We start from the raw sequence: 13,741 nt of genomic DNA, 5'->3' as shown, positions 1-13,741 counted from the left end.
TTACTCCTGCTCCCAAAGGACCAGTCACTTACCACAGGTCAATTGCACTTAAGGGCTCACATCCGTGACAGTACTTGTAGACAATCCTATAGTAAAATATGAAGATTTATTAAATAGGAAAAGGAAACAGAGTTATTTACCACGTTAAAGCAAGCAGTTTTAACGTGGCCTCTGCCTCAGTTTCCCCTTCTGTAAAATAAGGATAAAGAATTGATGAAAAGCTTTTATATAGGAGCTAGGAAAGTGCTAGATTGTATTGGTATGAGTAATCCTAGCATTTATAAGTGACAACTGCCCTGTGATCTAGTACACCCTTCTGTAGGTTTAAATGTAGGGTTCAGTGCCCAGCTGCTGATTAGTGTAGCTGTGGCAGGGGATGAGGTATGCAGAGATGACTTTAAGGCACTTCCTTGCATCCCCAACACTGGGGCTAGGTGAAGGCCACGCCAGCCTGTGGGGCAAGTTAGAGCGGCCTGCGGGCTCGATAGGGTCCATTATGTAGCAATGATCACCTGCCTCCTCTGGCCCCTCGTGCCAAGGAGAGTTAAAGTGGAAGGGCTGGCATAGTCAGCTACACCAGCTTTATGCTAATTGATTTTGCCATGCCAGTAGAATATTTAGGGCAGGTTTAAGGCCCATTTATTCCATACAGTATTGCAAAGCAGACCTCCGTGGAGCAGAGTATCTGGCTCTTCATTTTAGTACCTCTCCTTTTGACCCAGTGACACAAGAGTCACATAATAATATTACATAACATGTCCTTAATGCTTGAAAAAAGAGCCTTGTTCATTCCATTTAACAAATGGACTTATCTTCTTTTTCAGCTCCAATCTATTTGACAATTTAAGCCCAACAACATCTTATCAGCTAAAGTTAAAGCAAGCAGACACAGACACACGAATGAGTTACAGTTTTAGGTTTCATACAGTAACATAGGCTTCTATAATGAGCAAGCTCTACTTGACCTTTAGAGCTAACCTGTGCTTCAGCTGGGGATCTCTTGTTTATGCCTAGAAACACCTCTCCCTCCCTGATTCCAAGCAGCATGGAGAAACCTATTTGCTTGGTATGGGGTTTTTATCTCCCTCCTGCCATGTGCTCTGAGCTGCAAACTCAGCTGATGGGCAGAATCCACTTGCATGACTCATATTCTCAGCGAGGAGAGCAGAACAACAACAGTCTTCAGTCCTTTTGTTGAGGGTTTCTCAGCCCAGACATAGGGAGTTTTCAGTTGCAAGATCCAACCAAAGCCCCTCTGATCTGGTGGGTCTTCTGTAGAAGAGCAGTTCCTCACATTAATTAACATTCCTCTCTTGTATGGCGAGAATCGCAGAGGTTCACAACAGAACTGCTCACAAATTACAGTATGAAACAGATACTGCAAGTAAGATGAATGCATGCAGCAACTCTCATCTAAGCACTTTCTTAAAACTCTGATAATTGATCAATACTGACCCACAAGTGAGCCATACAGATTCCAGCTACATATCTGTTAGTGTCCAGTTGAGACACGAGCTAGCACCTGGCCCACCAATGTCACAGGTACAACCCAGCATCCAAAAGGGTATGATGATTGCTGCCTAGGAGGAAAATATTGCTCTGCTACATGTAATTTATAATTACAACAGCTGTGAAGAAAATAGAGAACATTTAGGAAATCCTTACAGAGGAGGCAATGGGTTCTAGTGGAGAGAGCACTGGTCTAGGATTCAGGAGACCTGGATTTTATTCCCAGTTCTGCCACTGACCTGCTGAATGACCTGGGGCATCCTCTCTGCCTCAGTTTCCCCTTCTGTAAAATAAGGATAAAGAATTGATGAAAAGCTTTTATATAGGAGCTAGGAAAGTGCTAGATTGTATTGGTATGAGTAATCCTAGCATTTATAAGTGACAACTGCCCTGTGATCTAGTACACCCTTCTGTAGGTTTAAATGCAGGGTTCAGTGCCCAGCTGCTGATTAGTGTAGCTGTGGCAGGGGATGAGGTATGCAGAGATGACTTTAAGGCACTTCCTTGCATCCCCAACACTGGGGCTAGGTGAAGGCCACGCCAGCCCGTGGGGCAAGTTAGAGCGGCCTGCGGGCTCGATAGGGTCCATTATGTAGCAATGATCACCTGCCTCCTCTGGCCCCTCATGCCAAGGAGAGTTAAAGTGGAAGGGCTGGCATAGTCAGCTACACCAGCTTTATGCTAATTGATTTTGCCATGCCAGTAGAATATTTAGGGCAGGTTTAAGGCCCATTTATTCCATACAGTATTGCAAAGCAGACCTCCGTGGAGCAGAGTATCTGGCCCTTCATTTTTAGTACCTCTCCTTTTGACCCTGTGACACAAGAGTCACATAATAATATTACATAACATGTCCTTAATGCTTGAAAAAAGAGCCTTGTTCATTCCATTTAACAAATGGACTTATCTTCTTTTTCAGCTCCAATCTATTTGACAATTTAAGCCCAACAACATCTTATCAGGCTGACCTTGCCATCTTAGCATCTGTTGAAATTAGAGGGTGAGTGTTGATACTAATTTAGCAAGTGTCTCTTTCTCAGATGAGTGTTTTTTGTTTTTGTTTGTTTTTTGGTAAATTTCCTTGCGGATCTTGTCTCTCATTGAGCCTTGGAGGTTTTGTAATAGAAAAATAAACACGGATTCATGTCGTCATCTTTGGGGCTTTAAGTGAAACCTAAGTAATTTGGGATCCCAAGTCAATTTTGAAAATGGGACTTGGGTTCCTAAGTCACTTAAGTGCCTTTGAAAAAGCTACTCTTCATCTTTATAATTTGTTCAAAGAACAGTATGTAAAAATTACTCCCAAAAAATCGCCTTCTGAACAGACTAAGAAAATACACTTTGAGTCCAAAACTGCCAAAACCCTTTTTTTAGAATGTCAAAATACTCTCCAAATATAGGTCTAAAGTAGCTTGTCCTTTTCAGCCTAAGGCATAGTATCTGTGAGGCTATGATGGGACTCTTCTACTGCAGTTTATTGAAAGCCACACTTCACCTTACTGTTAAATGGTCCTTCTGATCAGCCAGTCAACTCAGGATGCCTCTCACTACATATTTTAATGTTCCTGAATAGCTTTTATTTATATGTTTATTTTACAAAGAGCGCTTTTCTGTGCAGCTCTTAAACCTCTAAAGAATCCTGACTGTTCAGTGAAGATGTTAATTTTTCTCCTGCTGGAACACGAATATTGCTCACAATCATTGAGGCCTTGCATATTTTTTAGGGGAAAAGTGAAAATCGCCTGTGAGGCACCATTTTCTTTAATTTTTCCTTCGCACCAGAAATCTTCTGCATTACTAAGTTTCTTGAGATCCTGGTACTGTTAAACCTTCATGTTTAAAAAGGAGGAAAAATTAGTCAAACCACCATTACCAACCAGGTGCTTGCTGAGTTCCATGTATGACTCTACCAATCAGATGCCACTATCATCAACCCGGCTCACAGTTAACTTCCTCACCACAGAAGATTGTCGAGACAGCATGTTTTAATTTTATACTATGCCCCAAACTAGAAGAATATGAAGAAACATCCCTCTGAGAGAGAATTGTTCTTAACAGTATATTGAGCAGAAGATCAAGCATTTTATACCAAAAAAATCCCACTTCTGCTCATTCCAAAATCCAGTATTTAGGGTGGAAAGGTCATTGTCAGTCAGTGTTGTTTTTTAGATATTTGTAAATTTAGTTTTGTCCAGTCTGCATTATGAAAGCCTTAGGGTCACTTTTTAGAAATTAGTAGTTCATTAAGCTAAATATTTGATAGCTTTGTTTATTCCCTTCACTATGTAGTGTCTCTTCTCCTGATCACATCTTCCTCCCCATTGCAAACTGGCAACCCCAGGAGAATCCAGAGACAGAAGAAGACATAGGACCTCTAGTTCAGCACATATATGAGGTATGTAATGGTTACTGATTTGAGGTCCAGGATTCTAGCTAATAAATTACAGGGGAAGGAGGAAATATTTTAGTTAAGATTTCCTTTATGGTAAATGTGCTTTCCTCCATGTGGTTGTTCAATAGGAACTTAAAATTTACTGCATTGAGTCAATTTAGTCCACTAGTTCAAGCCTCTGAGGAAGGCAAAGATAATAACAATTAATATAGCCAGCTGTGCAGTGCTGTACATTGCAGTTAGTAGGACTTGAGAAGAAATTCCTCTCTGATCCTTACAGCAGTCAGCTTATACCAGAATCATAAGCTCCTATGCTATTTTACATAACTGTGCATGTTATTGGCCATAAAATCATCCAGTACTTTAGAAAACTTTACAAATTATCTGGTCACCTGAATCTTGCAACAGTGAAACCAATAAAATGACTACTCTGTTTGTTAATTATTCTGGACACTCAGCTGTACTGTAATTATGCAGTCATTATTATAAAAGCCTTTTGCCCTGAAAATTAGTCTTTTGAGAGTTCCTTTTTTTAAGCAACTATCACAGATTTCATCTGTGTTCAATTAATTTTTTTAAATAATTTTTTTTAGAAAGACTGAGTATAATTCAACTTATTATGCAACCAATAAGGTACTGAATTATCTAAAAAAAATTATTCTTATATATCTGACGTGTCCACAACGTACCTACAACTTTGGTTAAGAAATGTACAGTATCTCTCACTTCGGGCAATGTAGTACATTTAACAAATGGAATTTCTTGAAGGTAGAAAAAATCTTTCCTTTTAAGTTTTTTCAGAAGAATTTCCCCTTTCCAGCAAATTATTTCAAGTCATTATAAGTTATCTTCTTGGGAGATGAAATTTCATTCCATAGTAACACTGGTGATACTCTGATTGTACTGACAGGGGAAATCTTGTAGATGCGCCTTCATATAATTTTAAATATATACTAGTGCCTGCTGGGCCATTAATAAAGGAAAGAGGATAGTCTTACACAGTCATTAATTTTCTTCTTGTCACTAGCTGAGAAACAATGGTCCAAGTGCCTTTAGCAAGGTGATGCTAAATCTTCAATGGCCTTACAAATACAACAATAACACCCTGTTGTATATTATGCAATATGAAATTGATGGACCCATGAACTGCACTTCAGATATGGAGATCAATCCATTGAAAATTAAGGTAAGCAGAGACTTTTGTAATGCCATGTTTGAGTATACTATTAAATGTGAAATATAAGATTATTTATATAGACCAGACCCTTTGCTGATCTAAATAAGCATAGACGCTAGTTTTGCTAGTTTTACTCCTATTGAGAATCTGCCTATTTTCTCTATTCTTTTTTATGTATTCCCTTTTATTTTATGTTATATCCTGGTTCCTTGCAATAAGAGACACCAGCTGGAAGGATAGGTAGACACCAGTATTTCAGCCAAAAGTTCAGATCTAGTATCCCACATTTTTTTAAAAAAACCTCATGTTGGCATAGTTTTCAGTCCACAGCAATGTGTAGCCTTTTATTTTATTTAAAGTGAATTTTGTAATGTGGACAACACAATAACACCACCGTGGGTTCAGCTGTGGCAGCTACAGTTTCAAGCTTAACAGAGTAAAAGTCACCTTTGCTACTTGCTTCAGAGTTAGTCTCTAGGAGCAGATAAAGACCAAAGGTAGTAACTACACATACATTCACAAGTACAAGGTCTAGACTGTTTTAAAATTTTTATTAAAGTTACAATTAAAGTTAAGATTACCCAAGCATATAGAAATTCTATACATATCTATGACAAGGATGCGAATATAACTATATTTGTAACTTAACAGTGTTAGGGTCTGATGGGTCTCTCCTGGCTTGATCATCAGTAGAGGGATGGTTCCTAATGGAGTCTCCCATACTAGGGAGTTCAATTTTCCCATTCTGGGCATCCTCTTTTTATAATGTAATTCTGTCTTTACCTGCATTCTGCACATGTCCATAAAAGTGTCAACCTCTTTCTCTTATTGGTTTGTGTCCCCTGAAAACTTAAGGGACCCCAATTTTCTATAGGCTGTGTAAGTTCCCTTTATTCTCATTAGCATTGATGCATAACCTGTATCCCGCGGTTGAGACATGTCGGATACAGATGTGCCTTTACAGTATTTTTATGATTCAATATTTATTTTCTGGGTAATTTTACACAATATTACCACTTGGTACCTCTTTTCCCATAATCTGAGGGCATCGAGTTATTTTCTGGTCACTCATGTCATCATTTCTTGTCTCCAAGACCTAAATTAGCTAAGCTAAAATCTTGCAGGCCTCAGCCTACATGTTCTTGCATTTCAGCTTGTCATGTCTGATACTTGGTTCTTCTGAATACTGATCAATCTTATACTTCTATAATCTTACAAATTAACTCTAATTAACATAGAATGAATATATATGATATAACATATTAATGAATAATTAAAAACATTGGCTACAAATGGAATCTAGATTTAAACAGCAACATTCCAAAAGTTGTTTTGTTATTTATGTAATATTTTTATTTTTCAATTTAGTAGGAGACATTTCATTATTGTTTTTATTACTACTTATTTATCTAAGACCTGATCTAAAGCACAGTGAGGTCAATGGACGTCTTTTAATTGATTTCAGTAGCCTTTGGATGAGGCCCAGCATGCCACAAGAGTATTTTATATATAATACACAATGATATATATTTCTCTCATGTAATTTCAATATACTGTATAAATATAGTGTGTACATATACACCTCTACCTCGATATAATGCTGTCCTGGGGAGCCAAAAAATCTTACCACGTTATAGGTGAAACCACCTTATATTGAACTTGCTTTGATACACCGGAGTGTGCAGCCCTGCCCCCCCTCGGAGCACTGCTTTACCGCGTTATATCCGAATTCATGTTATATCAGGCCGCGTTATGTCGAGGTAGAGGTGTATATGCGATTTCAAATCCCTCACAAGGATAAATGGATATTTCGTATGTGGAACCCAGAATCGTATAGTGTCCCTTAGGTCTCAAATGTGAAATCTGGAAAAAGAATTCCAAAATTGGAGGAATTGCTGAGGCCCACAATATCCTACCCACAGTACCCTATTTCAAATGCCTCCTTAGATGATACAAATGTGTGTATGTAAGTGTAGCATACAGTGCTTGTACCGGTTTCTTAGACTCAAATACATTAGAAGTTTTGGGGAGAGACCCTTGAATATGAGATTGCTAAATTGAAAGCGCACTATTAACAGCTTTAAGAATAGATTCTTTGCTCATTCTAAGCATGAAACTTCTATTGACATCAGCTAACATTCTACTAATTGAACTGGCTGAACTGTGTTTTAAAAAAAAAAAGCACTAAAAATTGTCCAAGTATTGAGTTCGGTGAGGCAAGAATCGGACACTGCAGGGCTCTGAATTAGGTCGTATTAACCATCTATATTAATGATCTAGGAAAGGGAGTGATTAATTAAAATAGTAATTAAATTTGAAGATGATGCTAAATTTTGGAGATTTGCAAATCTCAGCTAGGACAGAGACAAAGGGACCAATGGGGATTAAAAATAAGGACACACACATCTTTTGAATAGGTTCCATTCTGCTGCACCTACCAGAAAGTTCCAGACTAGGGCTGTGTGCAATTCATAGATTTTGATTTGTCCAAGTTTTGTGAAATCTTTCAGGTGAGGTCAGTTTGAATTTTTTCTTGACCTAGTTTTACTTTGCTTGAAGTTTACAGGCACCCAGAAAGTCAATGCAAAACACTAATAAACTTGAGTTCCTTCAGTGGTTTTGCTATGCAATTGGTATGTTCATGTCTGTGTTGCAATGACATAGCAACAAAATTATCCCTGGTTTCAAGGAATCCATTTGCAAAATCACTTCTTTTTGCTTTTCTCTGGAATACAGAAACAGCATTAACAATTAAGCAAAAAACATGTGAATGACCCAGTCGAAGAATTTTGGCTGGCTGTTGGCTTGTAACCCAATTTCTGCACACTCTTAAGTCTAATCATTAGTAGTAGTTCTTAAAGGTCTCAGATCACATTTGCCAAGAGTAGGGGTATTAGCCTGGTGTCCTAGACCCGTTCTTTTTAGGTAATTACTTTTGTCTACTTAAAATTCCACGGCATTCCCCATAGTATGTGCAGGGGCGGCTCTAGGCATTTTGCCACCCCAAGCACGGCAGGCAGGCTGCCTTTGGCGGCTTGCCTGCAGGAGATCCCCGGTCCTGCGAATTCGGCGGCAGCCTGCGGGAGGTCCGCTGAAGCCACGGGACCAGCGGACCCTCCACAGGCATGCTGCCGAAGGCAACCTGCCTGCCGCCCTCACGGCGACTGGCAGAGTGCCCCCCGTGGCTTGCCGCCCCAAGCACATGCTTGGCGTGCTGGTGCCTGGAGCCGCCCCTGAGTATGTGGCAGTGTTCTCGCATTCCTCTACTAAACTGTGGTGAAGTGTTGCTCTCTGCAGTTAAAACGTTACTATGTTCCATCCCAGAGGTGATTGCTTCTGTTAAGTTATTCCTGTATATGTATTTGGTAGTTTGTAAAGCATTCTAAGATCCTTTAAGATAGAAGATGCTATATAAAATATTGTTTATTATTTGTGTCTTTCTTGATGTAACCCTAGATTTCAGTTCCTAAAGCAGATGAGAAGAATGAAACAATTAGGGACGAAGATAATCGTGATCACCATATAAATCGAAGAGATATAACTGCCATTGAAGGCGATGTACATACTTTGGTAAGTGCTTCACTGATATATTTCAGCTGTCATCTTTTGCTCTTTTAATGGAGAGATGAAAACTTTGGAAATAGTTTTATAAGGGAAAGAATGCATTTGATAATCTAGGGCCTTGATTTTTCCATGTGTTTCCATTTTTAGTGGAACATATCTAATTGTGCAATCAACTAATTAGATGTCTGAATGCATTTGTGCCCACAGTTATTTGCAGGTATGGAAATTGAGTTGAGGCCTTTTTCAACGTCAGGGTGTCCATATACTATGCTTTTCTGTAGAGTTCGGAGATTGACAGTTGGATGGGGGAGGTGTGAGAAACTGAGGAGATATATAATGACTGGGTGATCCCTGGGGGCATCTTCACAGCCCTGGATTGCAGTGACATCAGAGCATACTCTATCTAACTGACCAATGGACTTTCTGCCCTCCTGTTCCTGATGTTTGCAGGGACCTATCCCTGTTTTCTGGATAACAGCAGGGAGTGGGAAAACGTCTGAGCTCTTGTGACCTCTCGGCTCCCAAGGGGACCCAATATCCACAGGAAGTGTGGGGATCATCTGTGTTTCTCTTTGAAAGGAGTCAGTAGTGCTAGGTAGAGGGATTTGGGGGATCGACTCTGCAGGAGGAAAAAGTAATAATATAGTAATAATAATGTAGTGAGTCCACTTTATCTATTAGGTGAGGGAGCAAATGTAGAGGGAATCCAGGGTGCGGGGGAGGTTATCGTTAAATGGGGACTCTTTAGAAAGGATAATTCTAAAGAAATGTTTAAATGGTATGGAACCATCAAGCTGTGTATCCATCTGTTGTTGCTGTCACCCATGAATTCTTTCCATTGCTTCCCCTTTTCTTTCTCTTGTTTGTTATGCTCGGTTCTTGTGCTTTGTCTTTAATTGGCTGGGGCAGGGACCGTGTCCACCTAGTGTTTGTACAGCCCCTAACAAAGTCAGACCCTAGTTCTGATTTGGGCCCTTTGGCATTACTGTCATATAAATAAAGTTACTCAGTCTATTCTGTAACCCTGAGACTGCAGAAATGGACTGTGAATTTCTCCCCATTTCTGTGGAATGAACTGTCAGACCTTTGGGAAGGGCAGTCTGATGGATCTGCCTGGGAGAAGTGGTGGGAGTACTTCTGGGATTGGTGTTCTGCTCAAGAGGCTGGCATCAAGGCAGAGCCGTAGGCGTAGACTCCGTGGGTGCTCCGGGGCTGGAGAACCCATGGGAAAAAATTGGTGGGTGCTTTGCACCCACTGGCAGCACCTCGCCCCAGCTCATCTCTGCCTCCACTCCACCTCCTCTCCTGAGCATGCCGCATCCTGCTTCTCCCCCCCCCCCAGCGCTCATGCCGTGAAACAGCTCTGATCTGATAGTCTGAGTCTTCTCCACATAAGAGCTCCAAACTCCTATACCTCCAGTTGCCAAACATTCCTTTCTTAAGGGTCACTGCCTTTGCCCAGCCTTCCCAATGGCTTGGTTGGACTCTCTAATCACCAAAAATTATAGCCTGTATCTGGAGTCTGTATTTTAGCATTTTCAGGAAGACTGATTACAGGTAGGTTCCATTTAAAATATAACCTGCACTGTCTGCAATAACCCCAGTAGCTTCCCCTAATTAGAAGAGGAGGTACTGCAGAATAGCAAACAGTGGATTTTAACAGCACCTATTATAGATGATACAATACAGTAGGTTTCTTCAGTCTCTTAACATCTGTGATTTATTATATGTGAGATACTTCAATTGATTCACTAGCTTGATAAATAACTCAGTGTTTCAAACAACTCTGAGACGGGTGACATCAAGGACACAGTTTCTGAGTGACAAGAATATGCTGCCAGTTTACGTTTTTATCTCGTACTCTTTCCCTCCAAGGCAGGGTGATGGTTGCATCCAAATTGTATTTGTATAAGTGTAGCTACAGTTCTGAATGTCATGTCAAAAAAGGAAGGGGAAAAGAGGCAGCCTTGTTTTGTTCCTCTTTCAGTCTGAACTGTTGATGATCTAATCCCATTAGTTAATGATGATGCTAGTGGAAAATAGAAATGTTTAATCCAGGTTAGAAAAGCTAGCCGAACTCTGAATTTCCTTGGCAATGCTTACAGGTAAGGGACTGTGATGCGGTCCCTGGGGTTCATCCTTGGACTGTGGGACTACTGTGCCCCCTTAACTCTCCACCCTGGGCTGTTTCTCGCAATGCTTTGTTAGTGACAAGCAGCAAACCCCTCCAGGTGCTGTTATCGCTCAGCACAGCAGCATGTGAAGCTAGATTGCATGAATGCTTCCAGAGCCACTCATGAATCACACAGGGAAAGGCACCAGCCAAATCTTCCCAGCTCCCAGCCTCAGGAATATACCATCTTGCACTGCTCAAGACCCTTTATTGAACAATGCAAGTTTATTAATTGGTTCACCACTTCATCAGTGGAAAGTGGACATACACCAGCCTTTGTAAACCTGAGCAGATTTATTAAACACTTCAAGGAAACTCACTGGTAAAGATAAATAGTAAAACAAGTTTATTGACTACAAAAGATAGATTTTAAGTGATCATAAGTGACAGGCACAAAGCCAGGTTACAAAAATAAAATAAATATAAATATGCAGTCTAAACTCTCAATCCTGTTAGACTGGGCAACATGTAGATTAAGCAGTTTTTCTCATCCCACTGGATATTGCAATTCATAGTATGCAGGTTTCACCCTTGAAACCTGGACTAGTCTTCTCTTTTGGAGTCTTCAGTCTTCTGAGTGTCCTTGTTGCTTGCAGCATAGGGAGAGGAGAAAAGGCGAAGCATGGGGCCCTTGTGTTCTGTTTTATACCCTTAATCCGTGTGCTTGGAGAGGCATGTCTGGTGGGCATTGCTGAGTCACAAAGTGACCCAATACCCCTGGTGTGTCTCCTGTGAGTGAGTCATTGAATTGTAACTCCTCTGCTGGACAAAGGCTGGTGATGTCTGTTCTGCACCCACCCAGGCGTTGGTTACCTCCCTTGTTGTTGTCGCTGGAGAGCTAGTATCTGGGCGCTTCCCAAACCCACAGCATATTTTAGTGAAAACCATACAACACAATTCTTATAATTTTATATGCATTAATGATGCACATATTTAGATGGGACAGTGGGTTTCAGCAGATCGCCTGATACATCACATGGCATGCTTTATTTGCAATATCACAATTATATATATAGATGAGGAACATGGGGGTTACAGGGTGCTCCCCCAAGCTATAGAGTGTCACAGGGTCACTCTCCCTTACTGAAGGCCTTTTGTCCAATTTATCAACAATGCAGCAGCAGAATGTTTCATAGGTGTCTGATACAGCAGGTGGAATCTTTGGCATAAATCTTTTTCTAAAACCTCTGTGACCTTTGTATGAAGGCAACAACAATGAAGCACTTAGGTTGGGTCTGTGCAGTTATTTGGCACACGGTACACAATAAAATGAGAAGCCAAAGCTTTCACAGTTTCTAGAACAAAGAGAGAAAGTAAAGCAGTCTAGTCAGTTATCATATTAACGGGAACAATTACTATTTGAAATAATTTTTTAGTTATGTTCTCTGGGAGTGGAGGATACTACAGTCTGAAAGGATTTGTGCTGCTCCTCGTTTAAGGGTATTTATCTTAAATGATGGAATTTGGCTTTTACATGTTGTAACAACAGTATATTGCATCATGAGTTTGTAATATCCAGCTGTGAAATACAATGCTATGGAAATCTATAACTGAGAATACATTGGGTACAATGTACCATATTTTGTAGAAATATGTAACCTTTCTAATTCACACACTGAACAATTACAAACTCCAGCATTCAGTGAGAGTTCAGATGGGCACACATCTTACTAAAGTATATATCTATAATGCATATCCTGGAATCGCCATCAGATGTTTCTAATCATGGTACAAAGGGGCCTTAAAATTGGGTTAAATCAATAGAGTTCGTTAATTGCAAAATTATGGAATTTTGCTATGGATTTCCCAGTCACTTGAGTGATTTATGGTGTTTCTATTGCACACTTGAATATATAAATTATCTAATGTTTAGCAATTGATGTAATGTCATTTGTGCCTTTAAGACTGAATGTAGACATAGTAATGAATTTTCATCAGTGAGGTAACCATTTCTCTTGTTACACATAGGGCTGTGGAACTGCTGAATGTTTAAAAATAGTCTGCCAAGTTGGCCGCTTGGAGAGGGGAAAGAGTGCAATATTGTATGTAAAATCTCGCCTTTGGACCCAGACCTTTATGAACGTAAGTGCCTATTAATAATTCACAATCTCTCTCAGCTTCTGAAACATGAAAAGTCTTTTTACATCCAGCATGTAATATCAATTTTGGTTTTTTGCACAGAAAGAAAACCAGAATCATTCATACTCGCTCAAGTCATCAGCCTCATTCAATGTTATAGAGTTCCCTTACAAGAACCTTTCATTTGAAGATATCCACAATTCTACAGTAGTAAGTCATTTATGTCTGAACGTGGTTTGACCCAATGCACATTCAGTTGAAATTAATACGATCAAAATGAAGCACATAAATTCACCTTCATAATGCTACTAAATTTTAACTAACCCTTAGTTTTATATTTAAAAATTATTTATACATATAAAATTTAAGAATAAAACCAAACATTTTCAATCTGAAAACTAGGATTCTAGCATTTGGCATGTAGGCTGTCATATATCTATATTGACAATACTGTGTGCAAATAGACCTAGTTATTAGATACAAATCAGTCTACATACTGACAGTCCTGAATCACTTGTTCTGATGTTCAGGATTATATTTAGTCCTTTATTGGGAAATACAGTTTACTGATGTCACAATGGTGGTACTACCGAACATCTTAGGGCCCAATTCGGCAGACGTATGCAATATATGCTATTTATCATTCATCTTTGACCGCTTCACCTGCCTTTTGCCTACTAATCTATGTCTGCTGGGACTGCTTTTAATATTCCAAAGCTTAGAGAAGCTTTCCCGCACCTACCATCTCGTGGGTCCCCCTCCCCTTAACTCTTCCAGAGACATATTCCCTTCTCCCCATCCCCACCCATGCACATTACACTTGGCAGACCCCAAAATGGACAGTGTT

The 13,741-nt window shown here is 39.9% G+C and overlaps 1 protein-coding gene across 1 annotated transcript in view; it reads left to right on the top strand.

The window, feature by feature from the left end:
- Positions 1-13,741, top strand: part of ITGAV (integrin subunit alpha V) — a 76,387-nt gene that overhangs the window by 60,961 nt on the left and 1,685 nt on the right. Inside the window, exons 23-28 of the mRNA XM_050916402.1 lie at positions 2,429-2,509; positions 3,799-3,904; positions 4,929-5,087; positions 8,535-8,648; positions 12,784-12,897; positions 12,997-13,104. Of these exons, the coding sequence (XP_050772359.1) occupies positions 2,429-2,509; positions 3,799-3,904; positions 4,929-5,087; positions 8,535-8,648; positions 12,784-12,897; positions 12,997-13,104 (682 nt within the window). The remainder of the gene's footprint in view (positions 1-2,428; positions 2,510-3,798; positions 3,905-4,928; positions 5,088-8,534; positions 8,649-12,783; positions 12,898-12,996; positions 13,105-13,741) is intronic.

The sequence above is a fragment of the Gopherus flavomarginatus genome, chromosome 10 (assembly GCF_025201925.1).
Source record: "Gopherus flavomarginatus isolate rGopFla2 chromosome 10, rGopFla2.mat.asm, whole genome shotgun sequence".
Lineage (NCBI taxonomy): Eukaryota > Metazoa > Chordata > Testudines > Testudinidae > Gopherus > Gopherus flavomarginatus.
The sequence above is the reverse complement of the archived record's forward strand: the minus strand, read 5'-3'. Positions and strand labels throughout refer to the sequence as shown.